At 38.4% G+C, this 23,570-nt stretch overlaps 1 protein-coding gene across 1 annotated transcript; it reads left to right on the top strand.

Annotated features, from left to right (window-relative positions):
* The first annotated feature begins 559 nt into the window (after positions 1-559).
* GLO1 (glyoxalase I) lies at positions 560-19,747 on the top strand. The gene is made up of 6 exons (XM_060754083.2): positions 560-717; positions 2,026-2,108; positions 9,545-9,685; positions 12,277-12,344; positions 13,430-13,519; positions 16,302-19,747. Exons 1-6 carry the CDS (start codon positions 637-639, stop codon positions 16,388-16,390), a joined length of 552 nt encoding a protein of 183 aa, XP_060610066.1. The 5' UTR covers positions 560-636; the 3' UTR covers positions 16,391-19,747.
* The last annotated feature ends 3,823 nt before the right edge of the window (positions 19,748-23,570 follow it).

The raw sequence follows: 23,570 nt of genomic DNA, 5'->3' as shown, positions 1-23,570 counted from the left end.
ACTGAATTCTAATCAAGGTGGCCAATTGCAACATTCACACCAGCCTCAAGCAGACAAGAGTTTTTTCTCCCATGCTGGACATTATTCCACAGATATATAAACCTCACTTGCCTAGTTTCCAACAGACCTCACAACCTCTGAGGATGGCTGCCATAGATGTGGGAGAAACGTCAGGAGAGAATGCTTCTGGAACATGACCATACAGCCCGGAAAACTTACAGCAACTCAATGATTCCGGCCGTGAAAGCTTTTGACCACACATTAAAATCAAAATCCTTCATAGCAAGGGAAAACGCAAAAGTCCTTTAAAAAAATAAAAATAAATAAGTGGTATCTATGGGAAGCCTTTAAAAATTATTAAATTGCTTAAAAATTCCATTATCCCAAAATCAAAGTCCTATTGTTTTTTTAAGGTATCTGTGGCAACTTTGTAAAAGAATAAAATCAAACTCATGTTTCTTTTTCAAAGGGTCTCCCTAGGAACTTCAAAACCCTTCCTTCTCTAGGAGAGGCGTGGCTTAAAGAAGGCTGCCCTCATTTGCATGCCTCGTCGCTGTTGGTCAGGACGCGTTCTATCTCGCCACTGCAAGGCGCCGCCGCGCTCGTTCGGGAGGAGGAAGGAGCCCGTGGGCCACCATGTCCGAGCAAGCTGAGCTCAGCGGTCTCACCGATGAAGAGGCCTCCAGCGCCTGCTCGGACCCCCACCCCAGCACCAAGGTAAAGGCCGGAGAGAGAAGGTTTGGCCCTGGTGGGAGGCTGCCTTGCCCGCCTCCCCCCTCCCCCGTAAAACAGGCAAGCCAAGCCCGAAACCGGGAGGGAGGGATTGCCTTTGCCAAGGCGTTTCTTCTAAGGAGCGGGGCCAAAACCACCAGGCTGGGTGTTACCTTTCACCCCAAAATTGGAGCGCCTGAACTTTAAAGGCGGTGACTTGGAGGATCAGGTTCCCTCCAGGCCTGGGGAGTGCATCTACACTGCAGAATGAGTGCAGTTTGACAACACTTGGCTCAATTCTATGGAGTCCTGAGAGTTATAGTTTCACAAGGTAGTACTTAGCTAACAAACTGACTGCTAATACTGGAACCCCCCCCCCCCACACACACACACACACACCACTTTTAAAACAATTCTGAAATGGGTTGCTGTGAGTTTTCCAGTCTGTATGGCTATGTTCCAGAAGCATTCCCTCCTGACGTTTCACCCACATCTATGGCAGGCACCCTCAGAGGTTGTGAGGTCTTTTGGAATCTAAACAAGGGAGGTTTAGATATCTATAAAAGGTCCATGATGGGAGAAAAGAACTCTTGTCTGTTGGAGGCAAGTGTGAATGTTGCAATTAATCACCTTGATTAGCATTGAAAGCCTTGCAGCTTCAAGGCCTGGCTGATTCCTGTCTGGGGAAAATCCTTTGTTGGGAGGTGTTTACTGGCCCTGATTGTTTCATGTCTGGAATTCCCCTGTTTTCAAAGTGGTGTTGACCACCTTTATTAGCCTTGAATGTCTGTTGGAAGCAAGTGTGAATGTTGCAATTAATCACCTTGATTAGCAACATTCACACTTGCCTCAACCAGACAAGAGTTCTTTCTCCCACCCTGGACCTTCTACAGATATGTAAACCCCAATTGCCTAGTTTCCAACAGATCTCTCAACCACTAAGGATACCTGCCATAGATGTGGTTGAAACGTCAGGAGAGAATGCTTCTGGAATATGGCTATACAGCCCGGAAAACTCACAGCAACCCAAAGATTCCTGCCATGAAAGCCTTCGACAATATATCCATTCTGAAGTGCCTAAGTTTCTACTGAAGTCTTCTTATAATGATGGCATTCGCATGGTCTGTTGCTGTGTACCATTGTTGCTATTTAAAAAGAACAAGCAACAAACTTTCTTTTAATTGGTTACTTCCAAACTCAAGTCCTAAGAGTATCTATAGTTCTATTTTGCCACGTGAAATCAGTTAAATGGGAGAATTTTAATAGCAGTGTCTTTCATGGTTCATAGACATTTAATAAGTTCTCTCTTTTCAGGATTTTCTGATGCAACAGACAATGTTAAGAATAAAAGATCCCAAAAAGTCACTGGATTTTTATACCAGAGTTCTTGGAATGACGTAAGTGCAAACTCCTTTTGACTCGATTGCCCCTCCACTTCATTAGGGCTTCAATAGCTAATTCTTCTCAAACTGAAGCATGCCAATCCGTAGATACGTGTGACTGGGTCCATAATTGCATGACCTATTTTCAGCACGGCTTAGGAGATTGAACACAACTTAACTAGATGGGTTGAATTCGGTTGTAGTATTCAGTTTATGAAAAAGCCTTTAGCCCAAAAAGATGCCGGTTGAATAAATGATCTGGAATTTTTGTTTTGAGTCAGTGGTCTATGGAGGAGCCCCCGGTGGCGCAGTAGATTAAACCCCGCAGGTTCGAATCCAGGGAGAGGCGGATGAGCTCCCTCTACCAGCTCCAGCTCCTCATGCGGGGACATGAGAGAAGCCTCCCACAAGGATGATAAAAACATCAAATGATTTGGGTGTCCCCTGGGCAATGTCCTTGCAGAAGGCCAATTCTCTCACACCAGAATTGACTTGCAGATTCTCAAGTCTCTCCTGACACGACAAAAAAAAAGTGGTCCATGGAAATCTATTGTTTAGGATTGGGAGTATCTCTAAAACCCTTCAGGGTACTGTTCCATTATCTAGCGGAACTCCAAAAGGGAACCTATACAGCAGTGTTTCTCAATCTTCCTAATGCCGCGAACTCTTAATACAGTTCCTCATGTTGTGGTGACCCCCAACCATAAAATTATTTTTGTTGCTACTTCATAATTGTAATTTTGCTATGAATCGTCATGTAAATATCTGATATGCAGGATGTATTTTCTTTCACTGCACCAAATTTGGCACAAACATCCGATACTCACAAATTTGAATGCTGGTGGGCTTGGGGGGATTGATTTTGTTATTTGTAGTTGCTGGGATTGATAGTTAACCAACAATCAAATAGCATTTTGAACTCCACCAATGATAGAATTGAACCAAACTTGGCACACAGAACTCCCATGACCAACAGAAAATACTGGGTGGGTTTGGTGGCCATTGACCTTGAGTTTTGGAGTTATAGTTCACTACATTCAAAGAGCACTGTGGACTCAAACAATGATGGATCTGGACCAAACTTAGCACAGATACTCAATATGCCCAAATGTGAACACTGGTGGAGTTTGGGGAAAATAGAATTTGACATTTGGAGTTGTAGTCACTGGGATTTAAAGTTCACCTACAATCAAAGCGCCACTTGAACCCCACCAACAATAGAATTGGGCCAAGCTTCCCACATAGAATCCCCATGACCAACAGAAAATACTGTTTTCTGATGGTCTTTGGTTACCCCACTGACACCCCCTTGCGACCCTTCCAGGGGTCCTGACCCCCAGGTTGAGAAACACTGGCTTAGACAGAGATTGATCGTTTATTTTATGGGGGGGGGGGGGGAGGAGTTGAAGAAGGAAAACCATTTTCCCCATTTTCACTGTTTATTCCCCCCTGCCCCATATTGAATGAATGCATGAATTGTTTATTGTATCAGCCGTAGGCCATGACATCAAATAATATACAAACTTTAAAAGTACAACAAGCACTTTCCAATACAAAATTATTCTATATACTGGCTCTTTAAAATTACAGTAGCAGTGGCATGATAACAATAACAATGTCTGATTTGTATCAACCCAAACTATCTTCTCTAGCCTCCACTGTGGACTTTACTAATTGTATTTTTTGGGCTGTGACTGCAAATGTGACAATCTTTAATTTTTGGAATAATCCGCTATCAAATCACAGATAACTGCTGACTGTTGCCATGCTGCCCTTTCTTTCAAAAGGGGTCCCAGAAGATTGTTTCTAGGGTCATTATACAAAGGGCAATGTAACAGATAGTGTATTAAATCTTCTGTTCCCCCCACTCACAAATACAAAGTCGTTGGGCATGAGGGATCCTTCTGTATCTTCCCTCTAGCCCAGTGGTTCTCAACCCGTGAGTCCCCAGGTGTTTTGGCCTACAACTCCCAGAAATCCCAGTCAGTTTACCAGCTTTTAAGATTTCTGTAAGTTGAAGGCCAAAACATCTGGGAACCCACAAGTTGAGAATCTCTGCTTTAGCCAGCCTGATGGCATTGTTTGGAAATGCAAGACTGTAAATGCTTTGCTAAGGGCTACAGACGTTAAGTCTTGAAGATATCGTTGACAATATTGGTCACTCTTTAGTTGAGGGTGCCAAGTAGTGAAATCCTGGTGTTTACTAGTTCTCAAGTTGTCATATGCATCCATCTCAAAGATTTTATCTCTAAATGCCTTCTTGTCCAACTGCATTATGGTTGTTGTTGACCCATCAAAACACTGATGGAGCCGGGCCAACCAGTATTGAGCCCAACCTCCCTGCTTGTATTGCTCCATCAAACATTACTTTGTTATACTCTCATCCTCCATTTCCAGAAGTCTCTTCTCAAATGAGATGTTAAGCTTATGCATTCTGGCCTTAAGTGAGGGAAAATCCAATTCAAGCCTTAACAAGGCAGATGGTGTCCCAGAGGCCCCTTTCCCATATCATAAACAATAGTTTATTCCACAATGGTGGAGGGAATAACAGGAAAACAGAGGGAAATGATTTAACTCCTTAAACCCACCCACCCCCCAAATAAAATGGACTATTATTCTCTCTCTAGTGCCCCCTTGTGGCCTCCACCCAGATCACAGAACAGTACCCAGTTCAATAGTGAAGATGATGACAATGATGATGAGAGAGAACTAAAGGTTTAATCAGGAAGAGCTGCCTCCTTTCTTCAGTAGTTTAGTGAAAGCCTTAGCTAAAACAGAGAGCTTTTCCAGAAAAAGGGAAAGTCTATGGAAAGGCAATTGAAAGTAACTCACTATTTCTAACTAATGCAAAGAAGTAAAATTTAAAACCAAAGTCCCAAAGTGTTCAGCCCTAAAATGATCTATGCAATTCCTGGAGAAGGAGTAATATCATTGCTCTTCCATCTCCTTAAATGCTGGTGAAGGATTTCGCACAGTGGCTTCCAACCTTTGGACCTTCAGGTGTTTTGGATTTTAGCTCCCACAATTCCAAAGGGTGGCTGGGATTTCTGGGAATTGAAGTCCAAAACACTTAAGAGGCCCAAAGATTGGGAACCACTGTTTTAGAAGTTACACAGTGGAGTATCTAACAGTATTCCTCAGTAGAATAAAAGCAAGGTCCTATTCTTTTTTCACTCTAGATCTGGGGTATATGATTGTGCCAAATGGTGAGAGATAGAGGGTGCATGAACCCCTGTATTCATTTCCTATTTGCAGGATCTCAATAACGGTAAACAACATGTTTTTTATATATTTAGTTGCAATGTTATGTTAAGTGATGTCTGTCATTGAGTTCTTTAACCCAGTTACCTTGTATTTGAGCACTGACTCACGATGATGCAAATTACTTCCCTATGTTGATTTAAAAAAATCATATGAGATTCAAAAATAGTGCATTCAGTCCAAGACGACTTTGTAGCTGCATCTTATTATCCTAGGCCAGGGTGGATACACTGTGTGGCTTAATCTCTTGTTGCACTACAGCGCCCATCAGTTTTTTTTCCAGGAGAGATAATAGTAAGACATGATAGGAGTTGTGGCCTGCCAATTTTGGGAAGTTCATGAGTTGCCCACTTGGTGACTGATGTTCCTGGTGTTAGAACAACTTTGTTGTGTTTTGTAGAATTCTTAAGGTAAAGCATGATTATACATGTCATGTGTATGGTATATCTAATAAGATAACTAATCTATTGGAAGTAGGTGACAACATGGAACCATGGAGATGATTAGTTCCCTCAGGGTGGGAGGGAAGGTTAAAAAGAAAGTGTTGTTGTTGTTGTTGTTGTTGTAGTAGTAGTTTGATCAGAGTTTGAACAAGGTTTTTGAAAGGCTGTTATGTGAGAGTCAGTGTGAAAGATATGAGTCAGAGATAGAAATTATTAGATTCAGAAATATCACTTAGGACGCATTTAAACTGTAGAATTCAGATGGGCACTCCTTTAACTTCCATGACACAATGCTATGGATTAATGGGAATTGTAGTTTTGAAAGGTCTTCATTGCCAGATTGTGCTGGTGCCTCGCCAAACTGCAGCTCTCCTGATTCCATAGCATTGAGTCATGGCAATAATTCTGCAGTGTGGATGCACCTTAAATTAAGGAAGAGACAGTTAAGATTGAAATGAGAGACAAGAAAGTGAAGGAAAGGAGTTTGCATCATTTAGAACAGAGCTTTCCAAACTATGTTGTGACATGTTACAGTATCGGCTGCAAGGTGTAGGTCTGTTGTGCAAACATAACCTTTGAGTCTGTGAAATATGAAATACCACTGAAACATGGAAGCTTAAAAATGCTTGATGCCAAAATGTTACTTTTTTGTCTAATATTCCACCATCTTATTATACTAGGCCAGGGTGGATGCGCTTAATCTCTTGTTGCACTACAGCTCCCATCAGCTTTTTCCAGGAGAGATAATAATAAGACATGATAGGAGTTGTGACCTATTTTATTGTTGTCTAATATTCCACCAAATATCCAAACTCTGTGTTCATCCCATCAACTTCATACTTCCCATTAAAATAAGTAGTTGTTTTATTAGTGTTACATATTTTAAAGTCTTGCACATATTCACATATTGTTACTCATAAATGGCAAATATCTTGGAAATGTATATTACTCTAACAAGTAATATGTTTAAAAATATATAAATGACAGATATTGTATCCCCAATCATTTTGTTATTACAATTTATATATTCTTTTAAAGGGTTGGTTTAACCTCTGATTTTCTAGTAGAACTGAATTACTGTGTCACTAAATGATGAATATTTGAAAAATATGTCACCAACATGGAATAGTTGGAAAGCTCTGACTTAGAAAAATTGGCTGGGTTCAGCTAGGCTGTTAAAGAAATAGGGAGAGAGTTATTGACATGGATTAAAGCCAATTGCCACATCTGAATTTGTGTTCAGATAAGTTAAAATTCAAGGCTTAGATGCTAGTGTTATTTTGTAACCAAAAGCTTCTGTACACAGAGTCATCTTCCGGTGTATGTTGAATGCAGCTGAAATAAATTATTATTGCAGTGCGCACACACACATTCTTGGAAATGCTGCATTAATGATATTTTGGAGTGGTTGAGGTTAGACCCATAATTGTTCACAGATGGTGATAACTTGGGTACCATAGCAGTTGAATCAAGGGATTTCCCCGCAGCAAGTCAATAGCTGTCATAGTAATGGCAAACTGTGAACATGACCTTGAAGGTCATTCCTGGACTTGGACTTCAACAGGCACTCTACAAAGGATGGTAGAGCTTTCTCTTTTGTTGGGTAAAACACACCAGGAAAGTGGTTCAGCTAGTAGAACAAGAGTCTCTGACCACAGAAATGTGGAATGGGTGCCAGAGTTGAGTCAAAAGTCATGTTGAGAAAACGTTGCAACAAATTGTGAAAACCGGTTAAATGGCAGATTATTGTCAGAACAGAGGTATACTTGTATGGGAGCTATATATGCAAAATATTACAGGATTTTTAAAAAAGTGCATAAAGAGCTCTGTGACACCCGGAGGCAAGGTCCAGGAGGGTTGAAAGAAGGAAACACAAAGAGACTGAAGAAAAAAAAACTTCTTGATTAAGTTACATCTGTCTTCTAGTCTTATGGGATCTATCTACAAATACGATAGTTTTTGTATGCTGCATTGAAACAGGACAGAAAGTGATAGTGATGACGAAGGATATTTTTCTTAGAAGCACCTGTTCAAACTGATAGCCTTTAAGGGCAGAACCTCTCAGTTGCATAGGAATTACTTTCTAGTGAACTCATGGGCAAACACACTTTGGTTTGTGTTTTACACATTTACAGCAGCCTAGATGTTGTCAAGAGATCAATAAAGTAGGAGTGAAAATACAGGTGGCAGGCAACACCAAAGAATTTTGACTGTTGAATGATGTATACAAAGTACTTCTTGCATCCTTTTTGAGTAATGAATCCCTGTATAGTGCTGTGAAAGGTTGGGACTATCACCCCTAGAATCCCCTAGTCAGTATGGGATAAACAAGAACACTTTCAAATTGTACTTGTTTGTTCTATGAAGTAACACACCTTGCATCAACATAAGAAGAAGGGTGCGGTATAGTGTTCTGGTTAAATATTATATATTATATTATACTAGCAATGTAGGATCTGTTTGTATGGATGTTAGAAACATATATAAAAAGGTGTGCCATATTTTATATGGAGTTTTGCTTTTAATGTGGTTCAATACTTAAATTTATTGAAGGGGTAGCAATTACAAAAAAAAAATTATTATCCCGTTCAGCTTCTTACATAAAAATGAAGTGTTTCTCATAAGTGGTAGAATTGAATATAGCAGGGCTCTAATAAGACGGGAAAATTAAAAGAACTTTGAGCTGCCTTTCTATGAAGAGTTACTAGCTTGATAGATGCAGAGAATGCTGTAGATGTAGTATATCTTGATTTTAGTAAAGTCCCCCATGACCTTCTTGCAAACAGACTAGTCAAATGTGGCAATACTACTATTAGGTGGATCTAGAAAGAAGTGACTGGTGGAGTGCCACAGGATTTAGTACTGGGCCCAGTTCTGTTCAACGTCTATTAATAACTTGGGCAAAAGTTTAGAGGGCATGCTTATCAAGTTTGCAGATAACACCAAATTAGGAAGGATGGCTAATACTCCAGAGGACAGGATCAGAACTCAAAATGACCGTAGCAGATTAGAAAGCTGGGCCAAAACTGACAAAATGAATTTCAACAAGGACAAATGTAAGGTACTACACTTAGGTAGGAAAAAAAATGAAATGCAAAGATACATGATGAGTGATGCCTTGTTCGACAACAGTCCATGTGAGAAAGATCTTGAAGTTTTCATGGACAACAAGTTGAACATGAGCCAAGAGTGTGATGCAGCTGCTAAAAAAGCCAATGGGATTTTGGGCTGCATCAAAGGGAGTATAGTGTCTAGATTGAGGGAAGTCATGATGCCTTTGTATTCTGCTTTGGTTAGACCTCACCTGAAATACTGCATTCAGTTCTGGGCACCATAGTTCAAAAGAGATATTGACACGCTGGTGAAAACTCCATCCTTGGAAACTTTTAAACAGTGGGTGGATGACTATCCATCAGGGGTACTTTGATCATGATTTTCCTCTGTGGCAGGATGTTGGACTAGATGGCCCATGTGGTCTCTTCCAACTCTGTTATTCTATGATTCTGTGATTCTCTAGCAAAAGTGTCTTGAAACAAGGTAACTTTGAATCCAAGGTAAAAATAAATCATTGTGATATTAACTTTCTTCTTATTTGGATCTGATGAAGTAGATTTTTTTTCCATGAAAGCTTTTTCCATACCAAACTCGTGTGTCTGTGAAATCAGTATGAGAACTTTGTGGCTGATCTTTAAATGTGTTTGGTGATACTGTTTTTGTTATATAAATGCATGTTCTATCATCATCTAGCCTCCTACAGAAATGTGACTTTCCTACCATGAAATTCTCCCTCTACTTCCTGGCATATGAAGATAAAAATGATATTCCAAAAGATGCAAAAGAGAAAACTGCCTGGACATTTTCCAGAAAGGCCACAATAGAACTGACACAGTGAGTGTGAAAACTATATTTAGACTCTATTTCTTTTGTTGTGTTCTCTGCTTTGATTCTTCTGTGGATCATGTAAAATTAAAGCAATATGAACCGAATTTATTGTGAGCAAAGTGCCTTTCTGATACACTTAACAAATTTTCAGTAAAACAACTTGGATTGCAACTAACTGTTTTCACAACAAATTTACTTATACCAGATCTGACTATGAATTCATCCAAACCAGTTCACAAAAGTTACTTTTCTCCCCTAGAATTACCTAGCTTGCATGGCCAGCATTTGATATGGATGTGAAAGCCTAGAAGTTGCCTCCAAGTTCTTGGTATTGTTATTGGTAGCATTAACTCCTCAAAATCTTGAACAGAGATCTTTCCTATTGCCTAACCCTATTCTTTTAATTGGAGATGTCGGGATTGAACTTCAGAGCTTCTGTATGCAAAGCATATGCTTTTTAGAACAGAAGTTGTAACTCCCAACAAGATGTGAGCCCCTTTGCTCCTGATTCTTTTTAATTAAGTGATGGTTCCACATTAGGTAGAAAGTATATTTATACAGAACATGGGTTTATATAAATTGAATCCCAGCTAAATGTTTTTTAACTGTCTTTTATTATACATCAGTTAGAAATACAAACCAGAATGAAATGTATCAGATTAGTACCTGAAATGTAAAAGTGCCACCAAAGGAATGGAAATAGTCTCCAAGCAAACATTAAATGAAAGGCAAAGAATTACCAAATTGCCTCACAGATAGAAGGAATATTCATTACATAAACTATGTATTTTAATCATATGCCTGTCATGTAACACTAAGCTGCTCATTTGTTGACATATGTTTCAAATCATAACAGTGTCTTTCAGCACTTGGCAGTATGGTGCCATATGTTATTACTGTACTATAAAAATCAAACATACCCAGAATGTGTCTGCTAAAACTTTGGTTGATGCTAAAAAATTAAAAAAAAATAGTACTATAATGGAACATAAAATGCTCAAATTCCTGTAGACATATTGCTGGAACCTAGTATCCAAAGTTGATGCTTCACCTGCCCCCCAGCTTTCCCACATTCCCAGTGGTGATGCTGCTAAAATATCTGCTAAGGAGGACAGGGAAGGAAAGGGTACTAGATGGACATAAAAATGTGTAAAAAGGAGCTTTTGTAAGAGACATTATTAATTGTGTTCATTTTCTGTAACTTTTTCAGACTATTATTATTATTATTATTATTATTATTATCTTTGTGTCCCCTGGGCAATGTCCTTGCAGAGGGCCAATTCTGTCACACCAGAAGCAACTTGCAGTTTCTCAGGTCACTCCTGACACACAAAAATGTAATCCAAGTTCTGCAGAAATATTAAGCTGCAATCTTTAAAATAACTGCCCTTTGAAAAATCTGATTTCCTTCAAGCAAAGGGGTGCAGTTGGGGAAAAGGAAAGGCAGTAAACATCTAGAGTGGCTTGCAGGTGTTTCCTTCTCCTTTACCCTTATACACCCCCAATCCTATCCCCATAGCACCCCCGCTCCCATTTCCATACTGGTTTCGTTTTCCCTTATCCATCCACATGGCTGGCTTTATCAGCTGGACCCCTTTCCTTTCCCTCAGTAGCTTGGGCTCAGCTTTGACAGTGACAGCAGCCGCAGCCCTGCTTTACCCTGCAAGGGAGGAGGAGGGAGGGAGGGAGCCTTTTGCGACCCCAATCACCCACTTACAGGACCCCATTTTTGGGGTTCACCCACAGTTTTAAAAGTTTTGCAATAGAGAAGAAAATCACAGCAGCCAAACAAGAGGTTGTCACTCTTCAGTAGCAAAGCCAGAGATCAGGGATGACTCTCTAGCTGTTTTTAGCTCCCAAGTCTCCTCAGATCAGCCAGTATTGGTGAGGGATGATGGTGGTTGCAGACAAACAACATCTGGAGAGCCATAAGTCTCCAGTTCCCACCACAGAAGTCCATAAGGTGAAAGCTTTTCAGTTGAGGATTTTCGTGGTACCAAAGGACTTTTGGCCTGTCAAGCATACTCTCACTTGCTGACTGTACAATTGTGTCAGTTCTGATTTATCTGTTAGGAATCTGTTTTTATGTTTCTCACTAGCAATACAAGGTCTTAAAAATAAAAGGCCTGCTCCTAAGAACTGAAGATTATACTTCTCTTGTTACACTCTCTGCTTTGTAACCCTGTTTGCCCAAATAGTATTGATAAAATCTAGGAGCGAGAATCTCTGCTAATAATTCAGCCCAATAATCTGCATACACAGAACAGTTTACTTGCATTCAAATGTTTTGTAGTACAACAGCAATGTTCATGCTTTCTTAAAGCATTAACAATCCTAACTTGTAGCCCCTCTTTGAGGCAGATCTCAAGTAATCTCAACATAAAAAGAGAAGAAATTTGATAGTCTTTTTAGGACTATACCTTCAAGGTCCAAACATTTTATTGGTTGGTTTCTGATTAAGTAAATATTCTGTTTGTGCTTTCTTCTAAAACTTTATTTGTCTTCTGTTTTTCCACTCCTGTAAACAAAACTTTTTTGTTTTAATATTAAACCTCTTATGATTTATCTTGCTCCAATCCATCCTGTTTTTCTTTCAGCAACTGGGGCACTGAAAATGATGAGAATCAGGCTTACCACAATGGCAATTCGGATCCTCGAGGATTTGGTATGTTATGAATGTAGTGCAGAATTAACAACAACAAAATCTTAAACCAAACCAAAAACCAGAGAATACCATTAAGATTTGTGTGTTCATAAATATTAAATTTCGTAAAAAATGGTTGCAAATGCACAAAGCAGTGTTTGATAAAGAATTTTATTTCTTAATTCACATTCTAACTTCCGTTCTTGAGAAAAGTGAGAAGACACTACACAGCAAGTGACTTTTTCCTGGCTATAAACGAAGTAAGATGTTGAGTGTGTATATATATAGCTTTAACTTTTGCTGTGATTTACACCCAGATATAAATGTTTGTACATTTGAATCTTTGTAAAAAAAAAAGTCATATTCCTTTTGTGAATTAGTTGTTCACCTTGTGCTCTGTACATCTGTCTCTATTTGGATTTATATCCATGTAAATGATTTTTTAAATTGAAAACACGCACTTTTAATGATATTTTCTCTGTCAGTGTAACACACTTGTGTTGTCAGAATTATCTATGAATCTATCAAATCCTACAAGTTTTGAATGGTGATTATGAAGATTACCAAATTGGTAGGGGTTTTTCCGTGGTGTGCTGAGAAGGGGAAAAGGTATTGTGGGACTACATGCAGTCTATTGGCATCATTTGCACTTTGCCCACCCTGCCTTAAATGTGCCATGCAAATGCATAGTAGTGGGCACTTGGTATCTGCTGGGATTTGGTTCCAGAACTCTGTGGATACCAAAATCTGTGAAAGCTCAAGACCCATTACATGGAATAGCATAGTAAAATAGTGTCCTATATATAAAATGGCAAAATCAATCTTTGCTTTTGGGATTTTTTAAAATAACATTTTTAAGGCATGGGATGCAGAATTTTCAGATATGGTATACTTATTACTGTGCCCTTCCTTGGCAAGAACAGTAGCTATCATTCGAAAGTGTTACTTCAAGGGTGCGCAAAAATGTTTCATAGTTTATATTATGAAACACTGAGTACACTGTATCACAAGAATAGTTCATTTATAACAATGTTCTTTGGGTGGAAAGCCTTCATTTGTGTAAGAACTGAATGTACTATTCCACTGATTTTGTTACTACCTTTCAGGTCACATTGGAATTGCTGTTCCTGATGTAAATGCCGCTTGTAAAAGATTTGAAGAGCTGGGAGTGAAATTTGTAAAAAAGCCAGATGATGGTAAGTTTTTGTTATAAACCACACCTTCTCAAACTGCAAAGCTGAAGATATTAGACTGGCTTCGCGTTTCCACTGTTCAACATCTCGCTGGGTACACTGCAATGAATGTCTAGGACCACAAGCTTATAATTAAAATAATAAATTATCCTGTGGCAGAGGAAGATTCAAAGTTGTAACTAAATTGAATTCAATAATTTGTGGACATGTAAGAATCCATACTGAAGCAATAGATTTTTAAAAAGAAAGGAAGAAATTACATAGAAATACGAATGAAAAAATCTATGAATATAACATTAATATTTTTTTAAAAACCACTACAATGCACCAGAACTCTCAAGAAGCGATATATAGAAATGACAACACTGCACTATCAATTAATAAAAGAAACTTAGGAGTACCACTGACAGATTCACTAGTAGAAGAAATATGAACATGAATTCTAAAGGTGCATCTTTTTGTTTAGGCCAGTGGTTCGCATCATATGGGTCCCCAGGTGTTTTCACCTACAACTCCCAGCCAGTTTGTTAAGATTTCTGGGAGTTGAAAGCCAAAACACCTTGGGACCCACAGGTGGAGAATCACTGGCTTAGGCCTTTGTTGTGGAATTTTTTCTTCACTTATCTAAAAGCCAGTTTCTTATTATCATTCTGGAATGGACTTCATATTATCTCCAGCCTATACAAAGCCTGTACAAAGAAAGATTGTAGTAAAGAAAAGGTTTAAGGCCAAAGAAGGAATAAGACATATCACGCCAAAGAAGTAGTACTGGTTGACTCTCCCTTACTTGTTTTTCAGATTTTGAATTTTTAATACCTGCATTTGCATATAAATAGTGAATAAAGGATAAGGGTGAAAGGGGGGCAGCTAACCATCCAGCATCTGCTGTGTTTTCTCAAGGAGCTCTTGCTCCACCACTCTCAGAAATTTGATGTGGGAAAGAAACTTTTCAAAAAGTGCTTGTAAAAAGCAAATGTTGGGGGAGAAAAAAGTTTCAATGCATCTAGCTACCATAGAGTTGGGGAATGTTGGAATGATCTGACTGCCAGACTAATCCATACCATGCTGGGGACGAGGAGCAGGGCCTTATCGGTGGTGGCCCCTCACCTGTGGAATTCACTCCCCGGGGAAATTAGGTCATCGACATTCCTCCTCTCTTTTAGAAGGAAATTAAAAACATGGATTTGAGACCAGGCTTTTGGGTAATCTGGCAGATAGACAAAGGACAAGCGACGACTAGAATTGATGGATTTGACAACGTGGAATTGAATTTACGGACTCTGAGCTGGCAAACGTTGAGCACTAGATTGGTTTTATGGATTATGATGTATAATGGATTGTTTTAATTGTTTAATTACTGTTTATATATGTTTTATTTTTATCTTATTGTTGTGCTGGCATCGAATTGTGCCTTTTGTAAGCCGCCCTGAGTCCCCCCCTCGGGGGTTGAGAAGGGCGGGGTAGAAGTGTGAGAAATAATAATAATAATAATAATAATAATAATAATAATAATGGTGCCCTTCTGCCTGGCCAATTGGAAATGTGAATGGGTGATTGAGATGTGGATTGGCTGGACAGTAACTGGATATACATTTGAATTTGGCCTTCCTCAACACTTGCTTTTTACAGGGGCTTTGTGTAAGTCAAATTTTTGATGGCTCCTTAAGAAAAACTCAGCAAGCTCTGAATGTGTGTTTAGCTCCCAATCCTCACAAGTGAAAGTAGCAAAAATCTGGGGTTTGGATTCTAGAAAAGGGAGACGCATCCTGTATTCAATGAAGTGAATGTCTGCCATCAGATTTCCCTTAAACGCCATTAGTATATTGATCAAGGATACTCAATATAATATCTTCTGCTTATCACTAAAGCAGAAGACAAAAGCTAGATTTCCCTCACCTGATTAAGAAGCTGTGTGTGAATGTATAGCTGATATTTTTCATACTCTGTGTTGTCAAAAGAAGGATTGCAGAACAATCAGAGGGGAGAGAGGCATAATTGACAACTGCTTTGGTTCCCTACACTTCAGGCCCGTAGTCAGGATTTTGTTTCATGGGGGGCTGAGTTTGGTTCGGGGGGGGGGGCTGAGTCTGAGTGAAAGTGGGTCTACCCAAGCAAACCTTTTGTATCATTACCCCAATACCCCCATGCATATGGGATATATTGAGCATGGTGATCAGATCATGATATTAATAAACATAACAGTTTAAATAATGTACCAGTAAGGCCTTCTCGCGGACCACCATGAGAATTTCGGGGGGGGGGGGCGGGGGGGGTGTCTGAAGCCCCCCAAGCCCCCCCCCCCCCGGCTACATGCCTGCTACACTTAATTCATTGGTGGGGTCCTTATTATTTAGGCCAGTGGAGGCAATGCATTTATCACCACTTTATTTTATTTGACTGGGAATAAATTTGAAGCTTACATGTTACTGCCTGAACTGCTTAAAAACAGAATTGCCTTGTGTCCACTATATTTTAATTCTCTGTATATTTTAAAATATGTATTTTATAGAAATATATTTTAATATGTGTACTTTATATAATGAGTATGTGTTTTTAGCTTTGTTGTAACCTGCCTTGAGCCACAAGGAACTGTGGGTAAGAAATTATTATTATTATTATTATTATTATTATTATTATTATTATTAGTACTCCTAGAATGCAAGCTTTAAATGTACATTTATAATTCCTTGCCACTTTTTGGAAGAGACACAATAATTAAACTCTGTGTAACTAGAAATGCAGGTTGGGGATGGTGTATAAAATTAATAATATTCATCTTTTACAGGTAAAATGAAAGGACTGGCTTTTATTCAGGATCCTGATGGTTACTGGATTGAAATTCTGAATCCTAATCATATGGTGACCCTCATTTAGATTTGAATTATTATGCCATTATATTCCATGAAGAAACTGAAGATGGTTATCAGCCTCCTCCTTGAGATTTTGAATACTGGATTAAGAAAAGAACATTTATATAATTATTTAAAAGCCCGTGGAGCACATCCAAATAGTCCCGCAATTTGCTTTCCCCTGCTCAGGCAGCAAAGTGTTTTGCACCAGCTCAGCCAACTGGCCTCCAAATAGGCTAGCTTCTAAGGACAAAGAACAAGTTAGCTCTCTTTTTCCCCAGTGTTCTTTTAGTTTATGAGGAACTGGTTTGCCATTTTGCCTACATGTAGCAAACCTGGGCTTGCTACAGGCTATACATAGAGGTTTCTATTTTTTTTTCTCTTCATGCATGAAGGAAGGAGAGCAAGACCTATTAGAACTTGAGACTTATTGCTCCTTGGTCTCATAAAGAAGTCAAATATGTGACTTATAGTAACTATAATTAAAATCTTATACCTATAGTTTAAGATTCTAAATATAGAGAAAGCAAACCATGGTTTACAGAGTCTTGACTTCTTTCTGTCTTTCATCAGCATAGATTTTCACAAATGCATTATGTGGCACAGCAGCCTTTTAAGATAAATCAACGGCCATCAACTCTTATGTATCAATTTGTTTTTTTAATTCAAATGAGATAACAAATCATAATTAGTCCAAACTCCAACAGAACTTGAATAGATCCACACACAGAAATGCAAAGAAATACTTCGGCATGGTGTGTCAAAAGCCAATATTGTCTAGCATTTTGATTGGTTAGGTTATTTTTTTGTAGACATCATTATTGTAATATCCTTCTCAGATATGTCTGATTTCACAATACTGTGCAGCTGTAATCTCATCCCAATCCTAAATAAAATATTTGAAAATTTTAGCTACATTTTCTTTAATTGAATATGCCTGCAAAAATAGATTTAACTTTGTAACTGGTGATGAGCTTTGGAGCTGTAAATATTAAATGCTTGTGAACTGAAAGAAAAAAGTCTTGCTCTTTTTTCTTCTAATGCATGGGCAAGGCAAAGTGCAGCTCCCAAGACTGTTTCTGTGGCCCACAAAAACTTTCCAGACTCCATTCTTCTGTGCTCCCGCTCCCCAAGAAGAGTAAGCTTCCTCTCCTGGAAGCCTCCAGGAGCACTAATTCACCTTATACTACGAATCATAGGAATGAAATCATGGGTTCTTAGAGTTGGAAGGGACCACAAGTGCCATCTAGTCTGAGCCTCTTCTGCTGTGAAGGAATACACAAGAAAAGTATTCCTTAGATATACCCACCCTGCTTCTGTTTAAACATCTCTGGAAAAGGAGAGCCTGCCACCCTTTGAGTCGCTCTACTCCACTGCTAAGCACCTCTTAACAATGAACCATTTCTTCCTAATGTTTAAACAGAATCTCTTTTCTTCTAAGGTATCACCCAGTTGCCCAAGCATTTGTTCTGGAAATGGTGCTTTTTAGCTAGTTCATATATTATAAATTAAAATAATTTTAAATATATAAATTGGAATTGAAAATGAGCAGTGAAAATGCCAGGTTATTTATGGTATTCGACTTAACCATTGGTTCTCAACCTGTGAGTCCCCAGGTGTTTTGGCCTACAACTCCCAGAAATCCCAGCCAGTTTACCAGCTGTTTCTGGGAGGTGAAGGCCAAAACATCTGGGGACCCACAGGTTGAAAACCACTGGAGTAAACACAGGATTGTGAAGAACACTTAAGAAATTCTATTCTAATTGGGATAAATAGGTGGCATGAGCCCCTTGCACTGTTTCACATTTAAAGTACCTGTTTTTTCCAAGCCACTAGTAGACTTCTAGTCAACGTCAAGGCTTGTAGAGAGGGGTTGGCGTTTTTTGTTGGTAAACCTGAATCCTGCTTGATGCCAGAAGCTAAAAAGCCTGGTGTTTTGGTTCTTTTAAATTGCCTAACTCTGATAAAATGGCAAATTTTCATGGAAATGTATCGAGCCTTTATGCTTACTGATAAGCTCAAATTATTTTATCACGCAACAAACAAAATCCATGCAGTTCATGAAAATAAAAAGCTTACAAGGGACTTCATTGTATCTACTCAGAAGTTAATAATGGGCATTGGTGATTTGCAATTGTGCATGGCATTTTAACCTTCACCTGCATCAATACTGAGCCCACTAGGTAATGTTCTTGGAAGAAAAACACTGTTGTTAGAACTGGACAGGGTCCTAGGGCTGTCTAGTCCAATCCCCACCAAGCTTTCAAATATATGGCAGTTAAAGGAGGCAGGGACTGGCACATTCCCCATGTGTTTCTAATTAATAATAGTGGTAACAAACTGCTCAAAATGGAATAGGATACCATCTCTCTGCATTTTAGGCAGATAACTGAAGTCCTGAGTTTAAGCCAGATGTGGTGGAAGTTCCCTCCTTAGAGGCTTTTAAACAGAGGCTGGATGGTTATCAATCAGGGGTAATTTGATTGTGCTTTTCCTGCATGGCAAGGGATTGGACTAGTTGGCCTATGTGGTCTCTTCCAACTCTATTATTCCAATGTTGTCAGTTAAATTTATGTCCCACCTTTCCACCAATATCCTTGATTTGAGGTATGTTACTAAGTTCAGACAAAGTTGGGTCGTGCTCACCATTCATCTCCTTGGGTGACATTGGAAAGGGCACCAGATTGAGTGGGTGAGTAAAGTCTTGCCCCCTCCTTTCTCTCCTTCTCCAATTGCCTCATCTCTCCAGCAGGCATCACTCCTGGTGAATAGTGACTATCATGACCCATATCAGCCTTGCTGGCCACCCGCACAAGGAGAATGGGATGGTGAATGTCACTCTCTGTCGGGCCACCCGTTAAACAGTTGTGTCCAGCTCCATCTCAGAACCTGGGCCAAAAGTTGCAATTTGCTCTGGATTTGGAGAAAGAATTTGGAGCAACTTGCAACTTTAGTTAACACATTTTCACACTCAGCTCCATGCATCGTTTAGCCACTAGCTTTTCACGCATAGTGACCCATGCAAATGTGCCCTTAGTTGATATGCCATGACTTTTTCTAAAGTGTGTGTGTTTTGGTATAAAGTGTTGCATATTGACTTTGTTGAAATATACTTATTCTGAATTGTAGACATCTAAAACACTGATTCATCACTTTTTGTTGTGTTATATTGTTTACCTATGATCTATCATTAATTTTAAAGTAACAGTTGAGTTGTCCTGGATGTGTCTGTGTATTCCTGAGGTTTGCAGATCTGACAAATGAGTCAGTATTAAGATCTGTGTTTCTATAGGCACATTTAGACTATGCAACACACACTTGGCCAAATAGTCCTGCTTTAGATCTTCTTTATGGAATCAAATAAACTTATTTTCAAGTTTAAGGTGCTGTGTGATATTCTTTTGCACTTAAAATGCCAGCTTTTGTATTTTCTCATGCTACATTTCACAGGAAAGAAGCAATTGCAGTGTAGGCTGAATTCAATTAGGCCACCTCACACATAGAAAGCTATTGCAAGCTATTAGCCCATTATTGCATATTCTGATCAGAAGTAGCTCTTCAGAACAAATATCTTCCCCATTACTTGATTCTTTTATGATATGAGTTGTTACAATAAAAGGCTGGATTCAAAAAAAGTGAAAAACAAACAACCCTGATTACTTAACACAATTTGTGTTTGAATAATAATAATAATAATAATAATAATAATAATAGCAGCAGCAACAATCTTGTTTGCTGTGGACTCATCTTGTTGTGTTTCAAATAAAAATAATAACTACTATTACACATGGCACAAGATGCCCAAAAAACAACATAAAATGAAAACAATTTGAAAATACAATTAAATAAAACATACAGGCATATAAAACAACAACTAAAACTCAATTAAAAACAACACTAATCAACCAATGGCAATAAGCTACTATAAACATGGTCAGGCTGTAAACAAGTGAACTGAGAATGGGATAAGTGCAAAGCTGTAACTATGGGAAGAGGGTTTGAACTCATTGATTTTTTTTTACATTTTAATAAATATTTTTCCAAACTTGGAACTTGGATAGCTCCAAGAAGATAGACAAAGCTATATTATTATTGTATTATTACACAGCAGTAAAATAAATCACAGTTGTAAAACATAATTTGAAAATACATTTTTTAAAATAAATGTATTTTAATTGTGGACACAGGTAGAGTAATACAAATTTCAATGATGAAATTTTACTTATATTTTTTCTCAATATAATATATCTTATATTTACATTAACCTTACCAATTCTAATTCCAAACTTATCCATCTCTCGTGTCTATCAGGTCCCCCCCCCCCCCCCCTCACCTTCACCCACTGGGAACAATTTGAGTATTATTTGAAATGATCAGTCATGAAGAGAGTATGATTTAGTTCTTTATATTTTCTTTTTCCTTTTACTCTAGCTATTCGAGTTCCCCCTTTCAAATCCTAAATATTTTTACAACTGCCTGTTGTGTATTTTCTTTTCAAAAATATAATCCTGGAGCATACAGTCGGCTAAATGTTCAAACCATTTTTTATTCCCATTTTTCCTGCTTTCTCTTTCCAGCCCAAGGCTGCTGGTGCTTGGGCCACTTCTATCATAAGTTTTATGATATCTGCCCATTTATTTGTGCTGCTCTTGCCCTCAATTTTCTGAATTTAAAAATCCCTTTTATTCAGCTCTACCTTTTGCTCTAATAATTCTTCCATCTCTTTCTTTATTTTATTATAGTATATTATCACAGTCCCACCACAAATGCATAAAAGAGCCAGTTTTGCCTCATTTTTGCCAGCATAGTATTGATGATGGTTTAGAAATCTTGACTAATTTTAAGTGGGGTTCTGTACCATTTGGTCAATATTTTCCATTGTGTTTCTCTGGTCCTAATATGCTTAATTTTTTATTGAAGGTCAGTGTCCGACTCATTATAGTTTGTCTTTCCATATCTCAACTAGTGTTTGCTTCAGTTTATGGAGATGAAAAGCAGCGTTTTCTAGGTATCAGTGACCTCTGAAGCACTTGTGCAAAATGGATATTAGATGCAGTTAATGCTTGAAGCAATACAGCTAAACATATTTTTACATATGTCCTCCTTGGTAATGAGTGGAGCAATCATATAAATGATCCCAATAATATACTATCAATATAACGTCCTGAAGACTCAAAAGTAATAATACAAACAACAACAACAACATTATTTTTGTATCCTGCCACCATCTCCCCAAAGGGACTCAGGGCAGCTTATTTGGGGACAAGCCCAGTCATCTTTCTGTATTTCTCTTGCTTTTCTAATTCTTTTAAGAAATACAGTAACCTTGTTTCTTATTAAAAGTCTTCATTTATTTATTTATTTATTTACAACATTTCTACCCCACCTTTCTTGACCCGGGAGGGGACTCAAGACAGCTTTACACATAGGTAAGTATTCAATGCCATTAAAAACAATATACAATTAAAATGAGCATTTAAAATAGAATTATAAAATACATCAAAACATTTAAAAATATTTAAACTAATATCACCATTGTTAAACCATGCTATCCATAATCATAATCTGGGCCGTTCCAATAGTCCTTGCACATAATTCCATATCTGTCTATTGCACAAGTTCTCCAAAGGCTTGATCAAAGATTTTGCTCTCTTATGGAAGGTCAAGAGGGAGAGGGCTGATCTAATATCCCTGGAAAGCGAAGTCATGCTGCCTACTGTACAAAAATTGGCTTTTAAATGTACACTTTATTTTCCTACTGCACAAAATGTGCTACAGATTAGAAAAATAACCCACAGTGGCCCTTGTTAAAATGAGCACTTTTCTCAAAACTCTTGAAGCTTGAAAGTAAGCAGGGAGATATTTCCTAGCCAGTGTCATAGGCATTTCTATATGCCCGCAACACCTCTCCCAGTCTATGCCACCATATCATGCAGTTTCAGGTCTGCATTGAACCAAATTATATGAGTCTACACTCATATAATTTAGTGCAATGCACTCTGAAACTTCATTATATGACTGTAGATGGGGCTTAGTTCTTAGATGTAGTGGACTGTGCAAAACTATATTCCACTAGAACCTGTTCTCCCCTTCTCCCCTTTAGCTTCATACATTCTAGCAAATATCTGAACAAGGCTTTGGTATAAGCAAGGCATGAGATTCCTATAAAGTCTAAAGGCTATAGTAAAAAAAACAGATAAACAAGTATAAGTGACTTCTTAAGTTTTATGAGGATGGTGACACTTAATTGAGGATTTTATCAAACAACCTCTGAGCAGAAGACACAGCTCAGTCAATATTTGTCCATTGGGCGTACAATAAAGCCAAGGGGTATACTACAAGAGGATCATGAAAGCTTATATCTTATGATGACTGTGCTGGAGGACCATCCAAAGACAGTCAACTCCATAAACAATGTATTTCCCTTCTGAGCTAGCTCATGTTCAGCAATAGAGGTCAGCTACCAGCTTTTAGTAACTGTTTCCTTCCACAACCCTGAAACATTAACAAAATGTAAGTGGGACTCTATGTGTGGTTAACACTCCTACACCAACGTGTTGCCTAAGCAAAAATACACTGTTCAGAAAAAGCAACAACTGCCTCATGGAATCTACTCCCACAAATCAGAGCATTACAATGAGAACCTTTATATAATAATGCACTGCTATCTCCACGTCCAAGACCACATCCACAAAGCCCACATTGGATGTCCATGGACCTGACTGAATAGAAGATCATCATTGTCATGAACACCCCGAATCTACTTGTCAAAGCAGAGTTACGGAAGCAAATCTCTCAATGCAGTATTTATTTGAAGGAAAGCCCAATGGCCATTTGAAATTCAGCCTTTGATTGGCAGTTAACAGTAATCTACAGAAGCAATGTTCTTATTAGCATCTTTAATAGAGTATAACTTTTCATCTTTAATGTATAATTGAAAAGTTTATTGCTTCTAGCTAATGTAATTTTAAAATCTGATGGACTGTATGCATAAATACATTAAAGATGTATTTTTTGAAAGAGATACAGGATATAAATAGAAAAGAAACTAGTAAGAAAGTTGCATACTTTTGAAAACAACATACAATTAATACCATACACTCTTACTTTGCTTGGTTCTTTTCTCCTATGTATTAGAGCTTATCAAACATGGAAATTAGTTGTTTTCTTCCTCCTCTCCTCATCTCACATTCCCCTTTTGGCAA

Source organism: Anolis sagrei, chromosome 1, assembly GCF_037176765.1.
Source record: "Anolis sagrei isolate rAnoSag1 chromosome 1, rAnoSag1.mat, whole genome shotgun sequence".
Taxonomy (NCBI): Eukaryota; Metazoa; Chordata; class Lepidosauria; order Squamata; family Dactyloidae; genus Anolis; species Anolis sagrei.
Note: the sequence above shows the minus strand (reverse complement) of the source record. Positions and strands in the feature narration are given on the sequence as shown.